Source organism: Mobula birostris, chromosome 3 (genome assembly GCF_030028105.1).
Source record: "Mobula birostris isolate sMobBir1 chromosome 3, sMobBir1.hap1, whole genome shotgun sequence".
In the NCBI taxonomy this organism is placed as follows: domain Eukaryota; kingdom Metazoa; phylum Chordata; class Chondrichthyes; order Myliobatiformes; family Myliobatidae; genus Mobula; species Mobula birostris.
Window position 1 is genome coordinate 49,633,463 of NC_092372.1, and position 21,074 is coordinate 49,654,536.

At 40.2% G+C, this 21,074-nt stretch overlaps 1 protein-coding gene across 2 annotated transcripts in view; it reads right to left on the reverse strand.

Moving 5' to 3' along the window:
• adamts6 (ADAM metallopeptidase with thrombospondin type 1 motif, 6) overlaps nucleotides 1–21,074 on the reverse strand; it is a 291,316-nt gene that overhangs the window by 125,105 nt on the left and 145,137 nt on the right. For both annotated transcript variants that reach the window (XM_072252609.1, XM_072252608.1), the window contains exons 8-9: nucleotides 19,844–19,949; nucleotides 4,352–4,498 (exon numbers count right to left, since the gene is read on the reverse strand). In XM_072252609.1, coding sequence (XP_072108710.1) covers nucleotides 4,352–4,498; nucleotides 19,844–19,949 — 253 coding nt within the window. The remainder of the gene's footprint in view (nucleotides 1–4,351; nucleotides 4,499–19,843; nucleotides 19,950–21,074) is intronic.

The following is a 21,074-nucleotide window of genomic DNA, read 5'->3' on the forward strand; positions in this document are numbered from 1 at the left end:
AGCCTTACAGCCTGCGGGAGGAAGCTGTTTGCGACCCTAACAGTTCTTGCCCTGATACTAAAGTACCTCCTGCCTGCTGGTAGGGGGGGTAAAGAGATTGTTGGACAGATGGGAGGGATCATTTACAATGATGGCCTTGCTTATGTAGCGTTCCTGAAAAATATCTCTAATGAATGGAAGAGAAACCCCAATGATCCTCTCAGCAGTCCTCGCAATCCTTTGTAGCGGCTTGAGATCAGATGCCTTCTAATTCCTGTAACAGAGAGTAATGCAGCTGGTCAGGACACTCTCGATGGTTTTCCTGTAAAAATTGATTAAAATGGGGGGAAGAGCCTCAATCTCCTCAGGAAATGGAGATGCTGCTGTGTTTTCCTGTCCAAAGAGGTCATGTTGAGGGATCAGATGAGATCGTCCATTATGTGCACTCCCAGAAACACGGTGCTCCTAATTCTCTCCATGGAGGAGCCATGAATGTGCAGTGAGGAGTGGTCACCAAAGTCTACAATCATCTCTCTGGCCTTGTCCACATTGAGACTCCTGTCGTTGTGCTCGCACTGTCCAACCAGCCGCTCTATCTCCTCTCTGCTTGCCATCCTGTCATCATTGTTGATAAGGCCAACTACTGTTGTGTCATCAGCAAACGTGATTTGGTGTGAATTGGATCTAGCAACGCAGCATGATCAACATGCAACCCTGGGGAGCGCCAGTACTTAGCATGATGGAGCTACAGAAGTTTCTGCCAACATGGACTGACTGTGGCCTTTCTGTCAAGAAGTTCAGGATCCAGTTTCAGAGAGGTGTTGAGACCCAACGATGGAAGTTTACCCACCAGCGCCTGAGGGATGATCACATTAAATGCTGAGCTGAAGTCAATAAACAGCATAAAATGAATTTCAAGAAAGCTTTTGACACAGTTCCCATTAAGAGATTAGTATGCAAGATCAAAGCACATGGGATTTGAGGTAATAATGTATGGTCATGGCTAGAGAGCTGCTCAGCAGACGGGAAACAAAGGGTAGGAATAACTGCTTTTGTCTGCAAGTAACAAGCAGTGATTAGAGGATTTCCATAAAGTTCAGTAATTGGACACCAGCTATTAACAAATTATATCAATCACTTAAATGAGGGAATTAAATGTAATATCTCCAAGTTTGTGAACAACATAAAGATGGGTGTGTGTCTGTAAAGCTTGGGGAGAGTGCAGAGATGCTCCAGCGTGATATGAGTAAATGAGCACATGAATGGCAGATGTAATACAACATGGATAAATGTGAGTTCAGTGGCAAAAACAGGAAGACAGAGTATTACTTGAGAGATGACAGATTAGGAAATGGGGAGGTACAGCAAAACATGGATGCCTTTGTGCGCAAGTCAATGAAAGTAAGCAATTAAGATGACTAATAGTATGCTACCCTACCACTGAGCACAAAACTGGGGATGTCTAGCTGCAATTGAACAGGATGTTATGTATTATGGGCAGTTGTCTTTTCTTGTTATATGTTGAAGGAGATTCTTGATTTGGATGGAGTGCAGGGAAGATACACCAGGCTGATTCCTGGGTTGGCAATTTTCCCAATGTCAGCACAATTGCAACTTAATCCCAAAGCAGATGTAAGTACATGATCACAAGAGATTCTGCATATGCTGGAAATTTGGAGCAACACACACAAAATACTGGAGGAGCTCAGCAGGCCGTGTAACATCTAAGGAGAGGAATACAGTTGATGTTTCGGGGCGAGGCCGTTCTTGAGAAGCATCAACCATATTACTCTCCATAGAAGCTGCAAGACCTGCTGAGTTCCTCCAGCATTCTGTGTGTGTTGCAAGTACATGATGGCCCTTGTAAATAATGTTATTTGCATGAGGTTTCTCAATATCCCTCAGTCCCTCCATTTAGATGAAGAAAGCAAGAAAAACAAGAGAGACGACCCATGCAGGCAGAGAGGGGACGCATTTCATTTGTGCAGCTCTGAGCCCACGACACAATGTCAGTTCATCCTGCACTTTAACAAAAGAGTGATTATTCTTTGACAGTACTCGACCAAGTGTGGCATCACAAGCCATGGTAAAACTGATGTTACTATGCATCAAAAGGAAAGTATTCCAGTGGTTGGAGTCATGCCTCTCATAAAGGAAGATGGTGGTAGTTATTGAAAGTCAATCAGTCCTTGAACGTCACTTCAGGAGTTCCTCGCTGCGTGTTCTGACTCCAACGAATTTTGACCATTTCACCAACAACATTGCTTCAATGATAAGGTCAGGAAAATAGCTGTTTAATGATGATTGCACAACATAGTTCCAGGATATTCACAACTTTGCTGCAAATAAAGCAGCACACAAGACCTAGATAACATTCACACACGGGTTGGTAACTGGCAAGTAACATTTGCGTCACCAAAGTGCCAGTCACTGGCCTCTCCAACAAGAGAGTCTAATCATCTATTAAGTGCCCCCTTAGCTTTATCTACACCAGGGAAAATAAACCCAGCCTAACACTCTCCCTATATCTGGAACAACCCATCCCAGGCAACATCCTGGTGAATTTACTCTGCACCTTCTCTAATGCAATTACATCCTTCCTGATAATGTTGTGACCAACACATAGTGTGTCATCCGTGACCTAATCAATATTTTACAAAACTACATCATAAATATCCATACCCTGATATTGTATGTGCTCGCTAATGAAATCAAGTATTCCAAATGCTTTTTTCATCATTTTATTGTGTAAAAAATACATTTTTCCATCTAAAAAGCGAAGGTTGGGGTAAACTTCTAATTGGCTGGAGCAGCATTCAATAATCCATTTGACAAACAAAAACAGTAATTGCTGGCAAACCCCTACAGGAGATAGTCCTGAATATACAAAGAGGAAGGTTCAGTGACTAGCATACAAGAACCGGACAGACAAAACCCACTGCTGTAATTTTCTTGTCACATATGTTTAAATTAAATGGCCTCCTAAATTAATTTTTGAGTCTTTAAGTGCTTATAGTCTTATTTTCTGTAAATTAAGCTCTGGCTTTGCTACTTAAGATTCAGAAGGATATCTTTTTCATTTAAGTAATTAACTTCACTGCTGGCAGAGTTTAGATTTTGTTTTGCATCTCATTTTAGGCCTGTGGCCTGCTCTGGATGAAAACATTAAATATTGCCCGTCTTCAGGGAAAGCACACAGCTGGATTACGGCTTTATTAAGGACAGCTCTTAAGATTTCTGTAAATTTTTCCACTTTGGGGAATTAAAAAAAATGACCTTGAGTCTGTGGACAAGTGTTAAAGGCGGATCTGAGTCCTCCTCAAAACCACACTTCATTCTGGGTGGAAAAATTCAGTGATTACCCCCCACTTTGCTTCCAACTTGCATAAAACCCCCATAAGAGCAGTAAGCTATTATTTATACAAGACGGTATATCAGTTCCACATGTCAGCAATACAGAACAAGCCGTTATAACTCATCCCTTTTCAGGCTCCCACCGGCTGATAATGGAAATGAACATTTTGGAGCCAAAATGTTTTAACTGGTTTGATGCTCTGTATTTTCTTCAGCTATCAGGACGAAAGAGAATGTGACAGTAAGAGTCAGAGGCTCCCGCATTATTTTTAGAAGTGCATTGCTGTCAATAACTAAATAGAGAAACACCAAAGATTAATGTCAAAAAAATCACTTACACTCTGCAAAAATTGTAACAAAAATATAGTATGAAATGTTGATCTATTCTGATTATTACACTTATGTTGATCCATAAATATACTCCATGACTTGACTGTGGGGACCAAGTCATGGGGTATATTTAAAAGCAGGGGTTGATAGGTTCATGATAGTAAGGGATGGAATCGCATAGCAGACTTGATGGGTCGAATGGCCTAATACTACTCCTACTTCTTAAAAAATTATGGTCTATTTTTGATATTTTGAGCACATCCCGTGATGTTCCCCATCACCATAAGCAAATGTTGGCTAATTAATTTGCTAAGGACTTTGTTTAGACATGTTACCAATGTGCTGGATAAATCAAAAACAACATAAGGAGTCCATCAAACACATTTGCTCAAAATGCTAATAAATAATCAGCTTTTTTGAATATTTACATTTCTATCTTTAACTATCAGGCTGAGAGTAAAGAAATAAATAAGTATTATTCACTTGGTTTTCTAGCTTATAAATATATGCTTACTTTAGATGGACCAGCAAATGTCAAAATTCAAGTATGTATCACTTTATTCAGTTAATCTAAACCTATCAGTAAGCTTTGAATCCAACAGTATCAATTAGTTTTCTGTTTATTTTGGGGACAAATAGTGGCTTTATGAGTCTGATAATCTAATTTTCTGTGCTACAGGACACTTACTCCAAAAAGCTGGTGATATAATCTCTGCTGCACGTAGACCAGGAGAATGGATTGGTGTTGGCAGTAATGTGAGCTGCCATGAGCTTTGCTGCTTCATGACCTTTCGTCCCACAGGAGTTTCCAATTCCATCATGGTTCATGCCGAAACTATAAAGGAAGAAATATTGTATTAGCTCAGTATGCAACCAGATAACTATCCAGCACGGCACCAAAGCTAATAGCAAATGGTTTTCAAAACCCTTTATGTTACGACAGTAGTCTCTACTTGATTAAGTATGCTGATGAACATTTATTGTCAAAACATTTTCATTTCAAATATGCCTTCACATTAAAACAGTCAGCTGATTTGTTCTTTAGTAGGACTTATTTGTATTATTCTTCAGCAACTGTAGACATTAGTATAAATTCTGTGATGGACAGGTGAAATATAAGAGACAGCAAGAAAATGGCTCAATCGATGAATGAATTACAGCTCTTCAGATATGGATTATATATTACCACTGCATACATGTTTATTGGCAAAAGCCCAATCTGTGCAGATCTTCAGTGTATTGCTACCATAAAAACCAAAGTAAGAAGATAAATCTCTTGTTAGTCTCTTTAGATTAGATTTAGATTAGATTATGAGGACACGCAGTCCTCTGTTATTGTCATTTAGTAATGCATGCATTAAGAAATGATACAATGTTCCTCCAGAATGATATCACAGAAACACAAGACAAACCAAGACTGAAAAGCTGACAAAAACCACATAATTATAACATATAGTTACAACAGTGCAAAGAAATACTGTAATTTGATAAAGAACAGACCATGGGCACAGTAAAAAAAAGTCTCAAAGTCTCTCGAAAGTCCCATCATCTCACGCAGATGGTAGAAGGAAGAAAAACTCTCCCTGCCATGAGCTTCCAGCGTCGCAAACTTGCCGATGCAGCACCCTGGAAGCACTCGACCACAGCCAACTCTTGAGTCCGTCTGAAAACTTCGAGCCTCTGACCAGCCCTCCAACACCGAGCACCGAGCACCATCTCTGCTGAGTGCTTTGACCCTGGCCCCGGCAACAGGCAATAGGCAAAGCCCAGGATTTGGAGCCTTCCCCTCCGGAGATTCTCGATCGCACAGTAGCAGCGGCAGCGAAGCAGGCATTTCAGAAGTTTCTCTAGATGTTCCTCCGTGCTTCTCACGTCTGTCTCCATCAAATCAGGATTGTGCACGGTACCTACTTACAAGTACGATATCATTTCGGAGCGGCCGCACGCACGCTGTGAGGCGCCATCTTCTCCTCCCCTCCATTTTGTGTATTATGTATTGGTAAATGAAGGGTTTAGAATTTACTAAAAGGTTCCTCAATGAAATTAGTCAAATAATGTGTTCCCAATTCCTTCCTCATTACGATGAGTGTCCAAGCTCCTCCAGTCAGCTTCCCATCAATACTTGAGCTCCACAGTCAGTAAGGAAGACATCACATGATGTGTTTTCCCTTAGGTGACCTACCTGTGGAGACAGCACAGGCATTTGCACATTGTGTGACAGCGCAGGAAGTCAAGCTCCTTGAATCCACGCCAGCTCTGACAGTTTTGCCATCAGTCCCATTCTCCCATATACTTTCTTGTGATCTACTCTCACTCACATGCCCCTTCACCCCCTCGGATGTTCCTGCCACCCACCTAAACCAGGGATAATTTATAGTAGTCAACTGATCTCTCAGTATGTCTTTGGGATATGATGTGGGTGGGGGAAAGAACAAAACAACCAGAAAAAAAACACACAACCACAGAAGCTAATACAAACTTCACACAGGCAGCACAAGAAGTCAAGATTGAATGTCCCAACTCTTGAACCAAATGTCTCAATCAATGAAGACAAGCATATCAAATGCCCTTTTCACTACTCTTACAGCCCTACATCGCCACTTTCAGGGACTTGCAACTCAAGGTCTTTCTGTACATCATTGCCCTGAAGGTTCCTGCCATTTATTCCATAGATCGTACACAAATTTGGGTTGATGAAGAAAGATCTGGTCGCATGCACAATGTAAGCTCAGAGGGGAAAAAAAACTACAGGGCTAGAGTACTATAGAATTCTGGAGAAAATCTAGCTCAGTGGGTAGTGGAAGCAAATAAAGAAACAGAGTCAATAATTCAGATTGTGGTAATAATAAAGTCCATGTGTTCCTTGTATTTGGAGGTCAGCACTCAAGAAGCCCAGAAGGATTTGCAGAGGTGGAAAATGCTAGGGTTATCTTTGAAATTCTGGAAGTAACTTGGAAAAGTGAAATTTTGGTAGATGAAAGCAGTGCACACAAGTGGTTTAAGTGATCCAGGCGGATCAGGTGAAGAATGGCAATGCAGAATTTGTCCACCTTGTTCATTTGAGTTGCATGACTTGGAATTAAAGAGACTAGAGATGAGGGTCATTTGGAGAAAATGATCTGGAAGAGGAAAGTAACCATTCCAATGGAAACACGGGCATCAAAGGTGGTATTAGATAGTTTGTTCTAGCAAAGAACATGGTATGGAATAAAACTTGGAGCACGGGAAAGAGATGAGTGGTGCAAGGTAGTGATCAGAAACAGTCTTACCACTTACTGCAGGTAGTGAGAGATCATCAAAAACTCTGGTCAAGGAAGTGTCAATGAATGCTCACTGATGGCATGAGTAATCAAACACACTGAAGGGAGGCAGAGTTAACAGAGTTAGTGATAGATGAGCCACTACCTGAGTGCATAGCAGAGGTACTGCCAGGTTTGAGTTGGATATGATTACGCCTGCGGTGGTTTGTTGATCAGGAAGGTGGGTGAGAGTGCAGTAAGGAGTTACTGATCAGTGACACAGCAACAAATGTACAAATGGCTCAAGAAAGAAACAGAGTGAAGTTGTAAGTTCATCAAACAAAGGGTGGGAGGAGGGCAACGTGGAAGGTGAGAAAAACTGGGGTTGGGATAGGGACTTGAGAGGGTAGAGTACTAAAGAGGATAGAAATAGGAATGACAGTAACAGGAGAACGTAGTTGATGGAGTTGATGTTGCGAAAACAGGACAACATTGCTGAAGGAGGAGTGCATTGACTAGGAGCATCAGTAAGCTGTTGTGTAAGTTGGCGGATAAATGATATCCAAGAAAGTAGGATATTAGAGGACACATTCATTGATGCATTTTCATGGAATTGAAGACCCATGCATGCAGAAGCTTACAAAGGGCAGAAAAAAAGTGAAATAGGAGGTCACCACAAGATCCAGAAATGGCAGAAAAATGTGTCTGGCACCAAGATATGCAATCATAGCCAAGACCAGACTCCAGCTGAAGCTGAAATCTCGGTCACAGACACAGCAGCAGTGGGTGGGGGATAGGCTGTAAACTCAAAATGTAACTTTAACATTTTACTAAAAGTAAACCACAAAACAGAACCATAGCAATTTAATCTTATGATACAGCATAATCTTGATGTCCAATGAAGTACCAGATTTTATACACAATATCTCAAGAATATTCCAGGCTCACTGATGAAAACAACAAATGAGAATTGGGGGGTGGGGTGGGCTGAATAAAATGCGCCCACTTTTAGAGAGATGGGAAAAAGCACGGAGACTGAGACGCAGAAAAAAAGGACGGCAGCAAATGACAAAGGAGAGGGGAACAAACGGCATGTCATTAAATTTACTGCCCAGGAGCCATATAAGCAGTGCCTATAAAAAGTATTCACCCCCCGCCCCCTGGAAGTTTTTATGTTTTATGACATTGAATCACAGCGGATTTAATTTGGCTTTTTTGACATAGGTCAACAGAAAAATACTCTTCCGTGTCAAAGTGAAAACAGATCTCTACAGAGTGATCTAAATTAATTACAAATATAAAACACAAAATACTGTAATTGATTGTATAAGTATTCCCCCTCTTCAATAAGACACACCAAATCATCACTGGTGCAGCCTATTGGTTTTAGAAGTCAGATAATTAGTTAAATGGAGATCTGTTTTTGGAGACTGAAGTGTAGTCAAGGTGCTTCAATTGTTTGTAATAAAAATACACCTGTACCAGGAAGGTCCAACTGCTGTTGAGTCAGTATCCTGGCACCATGAAGATAAAAGAACACTCCAAGCAACTCTGCAAAAAGGTTATTGAAAAGCAAAGTCAGGAGATGGATACAAGAAAATTTCCAAGTCACAGAACATCCCTCGCAGTACAGCTAAGTCAATCATTAATAAATAGAAAGAATACGGCACAGCCATAAATCTGCCTAGAGCATGCCGTCCTCAAAAACTGAGTGACTGTGCAAGAAGGGGACTAGTGAGGGAGGCCACCAAGAGACCTATGACAACTCTGGAGGAGTTACAAGCTTCAGTGTCTGAGATGGGAGAGACTGCGCATACAACTGTTGCCAGGAGGCATTCATTAGATGCTGCTTTATGGAAGAGTGGCAAAGAGAAAGCCATTGTTGAAAAAGACATGAAATCTCAGCTAGTGCTTTCCAGGAGGCATGTGGGAGACTCTGAAGTTAGGTGGGAAAAATTTCAATGGTCTGATGAAACCAAAATTGAGCTTTTTGGCCATCAGACTAAACACTATGTTTAGCGAAAGCTTAACACCACACACCATCAAAGCATGCCATCCCTGCCGTGAAGCAACTGTTTTTGCATTATGCTGTGGGGATGCTTCACTGCAGGAGGCCCTGGAAGGCTTGTGAAGGTAGAGTGTAAAATGAATGCTGCAAAATACAGGGAAATCCTGGAGGAAAACCTGATGCAGTCTGCAAGAGAACTGCGACTTGGGAGAAGATATGCTTTCCAGCAAGACATTAGCCCCAAACATAAAGCCAAAGCTAAACAGATATGGCTTAAAAACAATGAAGTTAATGTCCTGGAGTGGCAAAGTCAGAGTCCAGACCTCAATCCAATTGAGTATTTGCGGCTGGACTGGTAAAAGGGCTGTTCCCTCACGATCCCCGTGCAATCTGACAGAGCTGAAGCAGTTTTGTAAAGAACTATGGGGGAAAATTGCAGTGTCCAGACATGCAAAGCTAATAGAGACCTATCCACACAGACTCAAGGCTATATTTGCTGCTAAAGGTGCATCTACCAAATACTAACTTGAAGGAGGTGAATACCTATGCAGTCTATTACTTGGTGTTTAATAATTGTAATTAATTAAGATAATCTTGTAGAGATCTGTTTTCACTTTGACACGAAAGGGTATTTTTCTGGTGATTAGAGTTAAAAAAAGGAGTTCATGCATTTGAACCCCAACATTTATCTGTTCTTCCATACTGCTAAGAATCCTGCCATTATATTTGTCCTCTCCCATCTAGTTCAAACCACCAATATGAATCACTTCACAATTTTCCAGTTGAACTCCATCTGTCACTTCTCAGCCCAGCTCTGCATCCTGTCAATGTCCTGTTGTAACCAAGAACCATCATTTACACTATTCACAACACTACCAAACTTCACCTTTACTTACCAGCAGAGATGGGTCCCATTGTGCGTTTGTCGTACCCCTTGGTTTCATTATTTTTTATAAACTGCCAAATGTCTCTATGTCCATGGCCTCCCCTTTGCAATAATGAGGACACCCTCAGGGTGGAGGAGAAACATCTCATATTCCGCCTGGATAGCCTCCAACCTGATGGCATGAACAATGACTTCTTCTTCTGGTAATTTTTGTTTCTCATCCTCTTCTCTCTTCTTCTCTTCCCCACTCTGGCCTCTTACCTCTTTTACTCACCTGCCTAACACCTCCTCCTGGTGCCCCTCCTTCTTTCCTCTCTCTCATGGTCCACTCTCTTTACCTATCAGATTCCTTCTTCTCCAGTCCTTTACCTTTCCCACCCATTTGGCTTCACCTATCACCTTCCAGCTGGTCCTCCATCCTCTCCCACCTCTTTATTCTGGTATCTTGCCCCTTCCTCTCCTGTACTGAATAAGAGTCCTTAGCCCACAACATCAACTGTTTATTCGTTTCTATAGATGCTGTCTGACCTGCTGAGATCCTCTAGCATTTTGTGTGTCTTCAGGAGACTTCGGGAGAGTGAAACCAGAGGTCAATGAGCCAGTAATCATTGGAGGAACAGAAGTGGAGAAGATCAGTAACTTTAAATTCCTGGGTGTCACTATTTCAGAAGACTCGTCCTGGACCTACCATATAAATATAATTAATAATAGGCATCCGTTTGTCTCATGAGACCATGGATTTGCACCTTGGAAGGTTTCCAGGGCGCAGGCCTGGGCAAGGTTGTATGGAAGACCAGCAGTTGTCCATGCTGCAAGTCTCCCCTCTCCACGCCACTGATGTTGTCCAAGGGAAGGGCATTAGGACCCATATAGCTTGGCACCAGTATAAATATAACCATGAAGAAAGCATGACAGCACCTCTATTTCCCTCAGGACTCTGCGGAGATTCAGCATGTCATCAAAAACTTGGCAAACTTCTACTGATGTGTGGTGGAAAATGCGCTGACTGGTTGCATTATGGCCTGATATGGAAACACCAATGCCTTTGAGTGGAAAATCCTACAGAAGGTAGTGGATTTGACCCAGTACATCAGAGGTAAAATCCTCCCAACCACTGAGCACAACTACAAGAAATGGTGCCACAGGAAAGCAGCATCCATTGGCAAAGATCCTCACCACCCAGGCCATGCTCTTTTCTCGCTCCTGCCCTCATGTAGAAGGTACAAGTGCCTCAGAACTTGCACCACCAGGTTCAAGTCAGGCTCTTGAACAAAATGGGGATAACTGCACTCATGCAAGTTCTCTTTTATCTTTCATGTGTGTTATTTATTGCTATTTATTTGTCTCTGCATTTGCACAGTTTGTTGTCTATTGATCCTGTTTACAGTTACTGTTCTATAGATTTGCTAAGTATCTCCGCGGAAAAAGAATCTCAGAGATGTACATGGTGGCATGTATGTATTCTGATAATAAATTTTACTTTGAACTTTGTGTTTCTCTGCATTTCCAGCACCTGCAGAATCTCGTGTTTATGAAATGCCCTCTTTTCTAGTTCTGATCACTTGAATCTTTAACTCATTCAAGGTCCCCATGGTAGCGTAGTGGTTAGCACAACCCTATTACAGCTCAGGGTGTTCTGTAATTCAGAGTTCAATCTCCTGCTGTTCTGTAAGGAATCTCTGTATGTCCTCCAGTTTCCTCCCACAGGTCAAAGGCACAAAGGCATACCAGGTAGGTTAATTAGTCATTGTAACTTGTCCCGTGATTAGGTTAGGGTTAATCAGGTTTGTCAGGGGTTGCTGGGCCTTGTGACTTGAAGGGCTGGAAGGGCCTTCTCTGTGCTGTATCGCTAAATAAACAAGCAAACAGACAAGCAAACTGGAAACTCAATCTTTCTCTCTCCAAAGATACTGTTTGATTGATGAATGTCCCCTTGCTCTTTTTATTCCACAGACTGATTAACCTGTAGCAACTAAAATTCTCTCCAATTCATTTTGTTTAAAACATCTTGTGAAAGTTATTAATTTATACCAATGACTACCTCAATAAACATCAAAGTTCTTAACTATATAATAATCAAGCCTTTTAAAACACATCTCTTCTAGCTGGCAGCCTATTCCATATATCCAATGTTCTGGAAAAAGAAGCTTTATTTCTTCTGGGGAAGGGAGGGAAAACTGGCAGGACACTCAGCAATGCTTCCTCTTGGTGACTCAGTCTAGGAGTGGCAAAATGGGTGTGAGGAAATTGCAGGAGGGCTGGAACGTTTTCCATGCTGTTTATGACCAGCTCCTCTGCTGAGTCAGTCACAACTAAAGGGACATCTGGTGGGCCGAGCAAAGTTTTCTTCTGAGAGTGAAGGATAACGTGGGAAGAAAAATACAGAAATTAATCAGAATGTTAGCAAAGCAAATAGGACTGATCATCCCGATGTTCCAAATGCCAAAGAAAGTGACTGTGGTTATACATGCGCATGTGAAAAACGTGAGTGTGTGTGAACATGCAGCTTTTTTTGCTAACAGGAACCTTTTAGGATTCAAATGTTTGCAAATGAAATAAATATGAGAATCCTTGTTATTAAAAGAGGTATTGACTGTCTGGTATCACACTGCTAAAGAAAGCCCTATTTTCCTTAAGATTTTCATGATCTAGGCACAAGACTTTAAAAGGATGAGTACCATCCAGCAAAAACTTGGTAAGATTTTTAATGGAGAGTCCTGCTGACTCGCAGTTGATCCCAAAAATAAACAGAAGCTTACTGAAGAATGGATGAAATGTCTAGTGGGAATTTCCAAAACTACTGGGAGGATTCCTTCAGAGTTAAAGACCTATCCAATAATATTCCCACCCATGAGAAAGTCTGCCCATAACAAACCCTGCCCAAGCAACTTTGCAGCAACAGTTAGCAGTTCAATATCTATCTTTGACAGCTGGGGTAATTCAGAATCAACGTTTACCCAACTGTCTGGAGACTGACATTTAACTGCAGGATATCATTGCTGTTAGTGGGAAAGGAGGAGGTGGACAAAAGGAGAAAGATGGGAGAAATACGGTTGCCAACTGTGCGACTTTGGATGTGATGCACTGGATTTAAGGATGAAACTGACTTCCCACAATGATGCCAACATAAAATATGACCTTTAAGGAGCACTCTTCAAATACTTTCCTTGCTGTTAATGAAAGTTTCTGACTCTGTGTTCACCTCCTTGTTACGTAGTTATCTAATTGAATCAGTTCTTAATGCTCGAATATAAAGTAACTAGACTGCAGTTCATTTATATACTGGATGTGGAAGTCTAACCAGAATAAGTGGAATAATGTGTCAAAGGACTTTCACTCAATTTCTCTTAGTGTCAGGAAAAAGAATTGCAGGATGATTCCTTCAGAGGACAGATTGTCCATGAGCAGTGCCAAGGACACATCCGATTGGATTAATTTTTTGATTCTTCCAATATTAATTACCTAATACTCGCTGACTTTTTAGTAGGATTCTTGCCGAAACAGGAAATCTCTTCTACTTAAATCATGATCAATTTCTTCTGAAGGATGTCAGTCATTTAGAACGGGGTTGGGGGGGCGGGTAACAGGGATTAGAAGGCCTGAGGGATTGCTACAGCAGCCCTGAAGGCCTTCATGAATAAGTGGTCCAGATAATGCATGTGTGGACCAAGACTGAGAATGAGATACAATATTTCATGTCCTTTTATCAGAATCTTCTGTTTTCCTCCAGGTGCCTTTTAAACAGGTACTACAGTGACCAGAACAAAACGTAAAATAACTTAATAGCAAGCAATAAATCCCAAATTTTTCTGAATTTCTTTTTAATTGTGCTGTGCAGCATCTACAAGTTGAAGTAAGAAATTTAGTTCTGAGGCTTGTTTACAACTTAATCCCTAAACAGTGATATAGTTTCTCTAATTAAAATGATCAAAATTCCTTACATTTTTGAAAAAGAATTGTTTGAATTATGCACAACAGGAAATCAAATGTCTCACAGGGGATACTGTACGACTTCACTATTTTTTGATCAGCCATGATTAGGAAAATTCCAGAGGTGATTCTTGGTCTGTGCTGAGGTTACTTTAACTCAGTATGAGTAGGGGTTGGGTCTCTGAGGTTGCTTTAACTCAGTATGAATAGGGGTTGGGTCTCTGAGGTTGCTTTAACTCAGTATGAGTAGGGGTTGGGTCTCTGAGGTTGCTTTAACTCAGTATGTGTAGGGGTTGGGTCTCTGGGGTTGCTTTAACTCAGTACGAGTAGGGGTTGGGTCTCTGCATATAGCCATAGTGTCACTGTAAGGGTGAGGAAAATGATTCCCTCTCCTTCTCACTACATGGACACCCCAGTAGTGACACCCCAAATGTGCCTATGAAGAGAAATTAGGTTTAACTGCTGATTATCATACAGGAAAAAAGAACTTGGGTAAACATTTTCAGGAGGTTAAGAGTGCAATATTCCAGTTAAATGTATCACGTAGAAGTTGCATTTTATTAGATTTTGATAATTTCTGTAAAAATGATCCATACACTTCCCTGCATTTACTGATTTAATTATTTGTTTCACATTTCAAGTTGTTCTAACTGTTCCTTGATCATTTTTTTAACTGTTTGACATTAAACTGACTGCAGAATTGTATCAGCATTTGATAAAACATGTCAGTTTCTATATTTAAATATTCTGACACAGTTTAAATACAACTGTAATTAAAAAAATAGAATTAAAAAGACATTTAACCCTTTCTTTTCTTCACATATATAATGTGGTTGATGTTCTGCTGTCTACTTTCAAAACTAATGTTTTAAGTGCACCTCTGTTTGCAAATTAGGGAGTAGAAAATATAAATATCTGATATATTATAATATCAAAACTTATTAAGATAATATTAATATTAAACATTCTAATTTTAGTAAGAAAAAAAGGAAAGAGTTGTTCTCTTTTTTTTGTGCAGAGTCATGAAGAGTTACATAGTTATACAGCCTGGAAAAAGCCCTTTAACCCAACTCATACATGATGCTTATCCGATCTTGACTGCATGTGGCCTGTATCCCTCTAAATGTTTTCTATCATGTCTAAATCTCTTTTAAACATTAAAGCTTTATGCATACTGGAAAAGTATCTTTCACAGTTTCTCTGAGGCTTTTGGGAAGCGGTGGGAACCAGACCCGCTCATAGCCATCCTTGGAGCAACAAGCTCCCTATCTTCAGCCAATAAGTATGAAAAAATGGCTGTATTATTTGGAATGGTGATTGCTAAGAAGTTAATCCTGCAAATGTGGAAAATGGACTCTGTGCCTACGTACAATCTGTGGCTGAGACAACTGGCAAATACTTTACATTTGGAGAGATTGAGTCTATATAATGAGGACAGAGGGAACATCTTTGAAAGCATATGGGGCCCTGTATTGGACTTTCTTAAGGGGGGAGGACTGAGGTTTTTTTGGTGCGGTGCACCTCTGCTGTGTATGTTTACTTTTGTCTTTATATTTTTCTCCCTTTTGCTGCTCAATATTTAATTTGATTTTGTTATGGTTGTGGTTTTTGAGGATGTGCTGTATATTTTTGTGTTTTTTGGTTTGTTTGCAATAAATAAAAATGAAAATAAATAATTTTTAAAAAACGTTGTAATTGTACCAGTCTCTATAGCTTCCTCTAGTGGTTCATTCAATATAGCCATCACCCTTGGTGTAATAAAGATTCCCCTTAGATCCATTTAAAATTTTTCTCCTTTTACCTAAATCTATCTTCTCTAGTTTTAGACTCCCCTACTTTACCCATCCACTTTACCTCTGCCCCTCATAATTTTATGTACCTGCAGAAAGCCACCCTTTGGCTTCCTATGCAATTCTTTTGACCCAAACGAACCCAACCCACCCCTAGTCATTCCTTATGATCCAAGCTCTTCAGTCTCAGTGGTGTCAGTAAATCTTTTCTCCACTCCAGCTTAATGATGTTCTTCCTATATCTGGCTGACCAGAACTGGGCACAATATTCACAGAGCAACACGCAACACACACACACACACACACACACACACACACACACAGTGCTGGAGCAGCTCAGCAGGTCAAGCAGCATCTATGGAAGGGAATACACAGTTGATATTTCGGGCCGAGAGCCATAACCAAGACTGCTGAAACTACTCTCAGCATATATGGGTGCAATGACTTGTGTCGGTGCAACATGACGTCCCAACTCCTGTACTCAATGTCCTGAATGATGAAAGCTCATGTGTCCCAGCTCCTGTACTCAATGTCCTGAATGAAGAAAGCTCGTGTGTCCCAGCTCCTGTACTCAATGTCCTGAATGAAGAAAGCTCGTGTGTCCCAGCTCCTGTACTCAGAATGATGAAAGCTCGTGTGCTAAATGCCTTCATCACTATCCTGCCTATCTGTGCCTTCACTTTCAGGGAAATTTCTGATAAGGAGAACTCTCGCAACAAAATAAGTGCCCCTTCTTGCATTATCTTGTGGTGAGAAAGCTTATTCTCACAAGGTGCAAGGAGACAAAATTATGTGAGCATAACACCAAGACCAGAAAACTATCTCTTTCAGAAGTTTCAGAAATATATCACCAATTGCACATTAAATAGTAGTTCTCCTTTCTCAACTGGGACAGTATGCTTTGGTCTCTCAAACCCATACATGGACAACAGTTTTCAAAGTATGATTGCTGTCATGTACTAACATGTGTATGAATCTTATTTGTTTTAAATATGGTATTCCCTTACTAACTTAACAAAAACATTTTTGAATCATAGACCCAAAGAGTTGAGTGTACAGAAACATGCCTACCATGTCCCTGCTGACCTTATTGCCCTTCTACACAAATCCCATTTACCTTATCCTTCTATAATTTGCCAATATAAATGCCTATCTAAATGTTTCTTAAATGTAGTGACTGTGTCTGAATTGACAACTACTTCCGGCAGTATTTTCTCAATGTCTACCACTGTAAAAACAAAACTTCCCCTCAAATCCCCTCTAAAACTCTGTCATCTCACCTTAAAGCTAAACACTCTTATTTTCAAAACTCTTACCATGGGAAGAAGATTCTGAATACCTACCCTGTCTACCCCTCTTGTAATTTCATACACATTGCTCAGGAGACCTCTCATCCTCTTTTGTTCCAAGGAAGATAAACCCAGCCTATCCAATTTCTCTCCATAACTAAAGTCCTCCAGCCCAGGCACATCCTGGTGAATTTACTCTGCAGCACAGCCAAATCTTTCCAAGAGCAGGGCAACCAGAATTGTGCACATAACTCCAAGTATGATCTAACTAGTGTTTTGTGAAGATGCAACATCCCAGCTTTTATATTCTAGGCCATGACCAACACAGGGAGCATACTTATCTCCCTGTGTTGATATTTTCTGGTAAATATGGACTTGAACCTCAGGGTCCCTCTGCTTATCAACACTCTTTAGCACTCTACAATTTACGGTATATACCCTACTCCCTGTTTGATTTTCCAAAATGCATTACTTTGCACATGCTTGGAATACATTGCATGTGCCAATGCTCTGCCAACCTTTCCATCTGGTCTACATAGAGCATAGAACAGTCTTGCACAGTAATAGGTCCTTTTACCCATGACAGTGTGCCAAACTCATTAAACCAGTAATTAAATGCCTGACTAAACTCTCCATACAGAATATCCATATCCCTCCATTTTCTGCACATTCACATGACTATCAGAGAACACCTTAAATGCCCCTTTTGTACTTGTCTCCACTACCAAGCCTAGGAGCACATTCCAGCCACCCACCACCCTCTGTGTATGAAAATCTGTCCCGCTTATCTCCTTTGAACTTAAACCTTTTCACTTCAAATATATAAACTCTAGTATTAGACATGTTGACCATTAGAAATGTATACCAGCTGTCTATTTATGCTTCGCATAATCTTACTTTATTCTACCTTAATAGACTGTGTAATGTTTTGATCTGTATGAAAAAGACAGGCTTTCATGGTATCTTGGTGCAAATGACAATAATAAACCAATGCCATTACCAAACTTCTGTCAGGTCTTCTCTAAGCTTCTGCCATTCCAGAGAAAACAATCCATGCATGTCCAACCTATTTTAATATCACATGCCCTCTATCCAGGCAGCATTCTGGTAGGCGTCTTCGACACCCTCTCCATTAAGCTTTCACTTGGGGAGGCAATAATGGGATGACCAGACCTGAATGCAATACTCCAAATGTGACCCAACCAGAGCTACAATATAATTTCCTGTCTCTTGAATTCAATGCCTCTACCATTTGCAAGGCAAGCATGCAAAGTATCCTGCTGTAGACTCAGATGACCTTCCTTGCCATCCACAACACCAATTTTTATATAATCTATCAAATTACTTATCAGATCTCCTACATTCACACCTAAGTCATTGACATATGTCACAAAGACCAACGGTCACAGATTCCAATCAGAAATGTATCCTTTCACTACTAATTTCTGCCAGTATCACCAAGCCAATTTGGGATCCCATTAGCCAGCTCGCCTTGGATCACATGTGCCTTAAACTTTGGACCAGCTTATTTCCACAGGACCATGTCAAATACCTTACTAAAGTTGACATAGACAACACCTACCACCCTGTCTTCATCAATTTCTTTAGTTTTATCTCCTCAAAAAACTCAGTCAGTTTAGGGAGACCAGATCTTGCAGCATAAAACAACTCTGATTATCCCTGATAACCCCTGGATTTTTAAATGCATTAAGTCCTATCCTTTAGGATTTTTTTCCAATAATTTCCCTACTACTGATGTAAGGCACAGTGGCAGACAATTTTCTGATTCATCCCTGCAGCCCTTCTTAAATAGAAGAACAAAATTTGCTATCCTCTAGTCTTCTGGCACTTCACCTGTCGTCAAGGAAGATGCAGAAATCCCTGTCAGAGCCCCAGGCATCTCCTCCCTTGCTTCTCATGGCAAATTGAAATAGATCCCATCCAGCCCCAGGGATCTATCAACTCCTTGTGCATTCCATGACATCTAAAATCTCCTTCATTTTGTTGACCCGCAAAAAAATTATCCATGTAACCGTTCTTGAACTCTCTGTCTTCCATGTTCTTCTCTTTCATGAATACTCATGAAAAGTATTCATTTAGAGTCTCTTACACATTCCTTGGTTCGACATGTAGATTACTCCTTTGATCCCAAAGGGGACTCATTATTTCCCTGGCTATCCTCTTGCTGCTGATATACTTAAAATGTCTTCAGATTCTCTTTGAACTTACTTGACAGACATATTTCATGGCCTTCTCTTGCCCTCCTAATCTCTGTCTTAAGTTCTTTCCTGCACAGTCCATATTCCTTAGGAGAGTCCCTGTAGCTGACATTTGCCATATGTTTAATTTCTTCCAAAATCCAACCTTCAATATTCTTTGCCTTCTATTGATAGAATTTAGTAATGCTTCCAACTCAGTCTGCACAGCTAGCATTGCTTTGTGTACAAACATGAAATCATTTGGACAGTGAAGCATGCAGTACAACAAGTCAGTTTGCAGCACATTAAGACCTGAATTCTTGCTAGTGTCCCTCTATGCTAAAGAATTTCCAATGTGATTGAATCAAAGAATAGCACAGTACTGAATGAGTGAATTTGTCCACTGAATCTGCACTGCAATCTTAATCATCAGTAAGCAGGAAAGTAAGAACTAAAGACTTGCTTCCATCCCACATCAATCAATGTTACTAACTGAATTATGCCTTTGCAATTCTTATTGATCAGGTGGGCGCTACGGCAGAAGCCAAGATTAATAGTACACATAGTCAGAAATACCAAAAGGGAAAGGGATGGGTGGCAAAGCTAAATGAGGCATTAATTTAATAAAAAAGTATTTAGGCAGCACACAATATTTGCAGCTACTGCATTGCTGAAAGGAGGCACAACAGGGGGAAATATCATTTCTTTGACATTTGCAGTTAGGATTCATAAACTAATATCACTTCAAGTTACTGAAAGCTGCATTTCTGTGAACTTGGCACAGTTATACAAAGAATTCATTTTAAAATTGGGAATAGGGATTACTTTTAATTCACTCACTTGTGACCAATCTCATGTGCAATTGTGAATGCTGAACCCAAGCCAATATCTTCATTGATGCTGCAGCTTCGCTCAGGCTCACACATTCCAGCCACTGAGGCCAAGCCTAAGTAAACAGAGGGAGACACAAAGGGTCAAGCCAAGGTGTTTCAGTCTTAAATACTCTTGTTATAATGGTTTAGGCTCTTTTTTTATACACAACTATATAACCTGCATACACAGAAGGAATAATTGGCACAAGGTTAAGTTTATAGTCATTTGCAAATTCACTGGAGGGAATTGCACTTTACAGGCCAGACATTAACTTTTTTTGAGCTACAGCCAGCGCTGGAAAACGTCTAGACTAGGGGTTAGATTTATAAATTTACTTCTGGTAACTTGGGACCACCTGAAATTTGAGCCTGAAGAGGGAACTAAAATCAACATTTCTATTATTTTTCTATTCTTACCTAGCAAGAAGTAAAATGTACTTTTTGTATGGCAATTTTTTTTGGATTAGTAATTTGTTTATATTGCAGAAAACTGTTGAAATAGGTAAGTGTTATCTTAACACATCTGAATTTCTGTTTTATAAATAGAAGAAAAATAGCTCCTAAGTAGTTCAGATTGCTGTCCAAAAGAATTTTTGTTTCTTTTTTTAACATAATGAATTATGCATTTGAAAATATCTAAGTATTAATTCAAATTTGTATCTGACTATAAGACATTCTTACATTTTTAACCCTATATACTTTGCAGTACAACATTTAAGTATTCGGAAAACCTGTGTATTTTAAACTTATAAACAAACTACAAAATTACAAAGAACTAGTCAGCAGTTTTTGATCATTCTAGTATAATTTGTACCATTGGTAAAGATGACATATTATGTGCTGTAATTATTTTCAAATTATATGCAATTAGTTTACACTATAATAAGCTGTAGCAGTCAAGAACCTACAATGCAACAAGTAGTAATTTAATAATTTTCACTCCCGATGTGTGGTGTAAAAATTGACTACAATTATGACAATGGAAACAAGCAGCTTGTGCCAATCACCCACCTACCATCCCACCCCCACTCCAGTAGACATGCTTTTGCTCTATACAGGTCACCCACAGAGAACTGTTCATAACCCAAACAGTTTGCAAGTCGGAAATGCGGCCGCAAACTGAATTCCCGCACAGCAGAAGATGCTGGCAGCCCTGCAGCAGCTGGCAAAGCCATATCGCCGGTCTCCCAAACATTTAT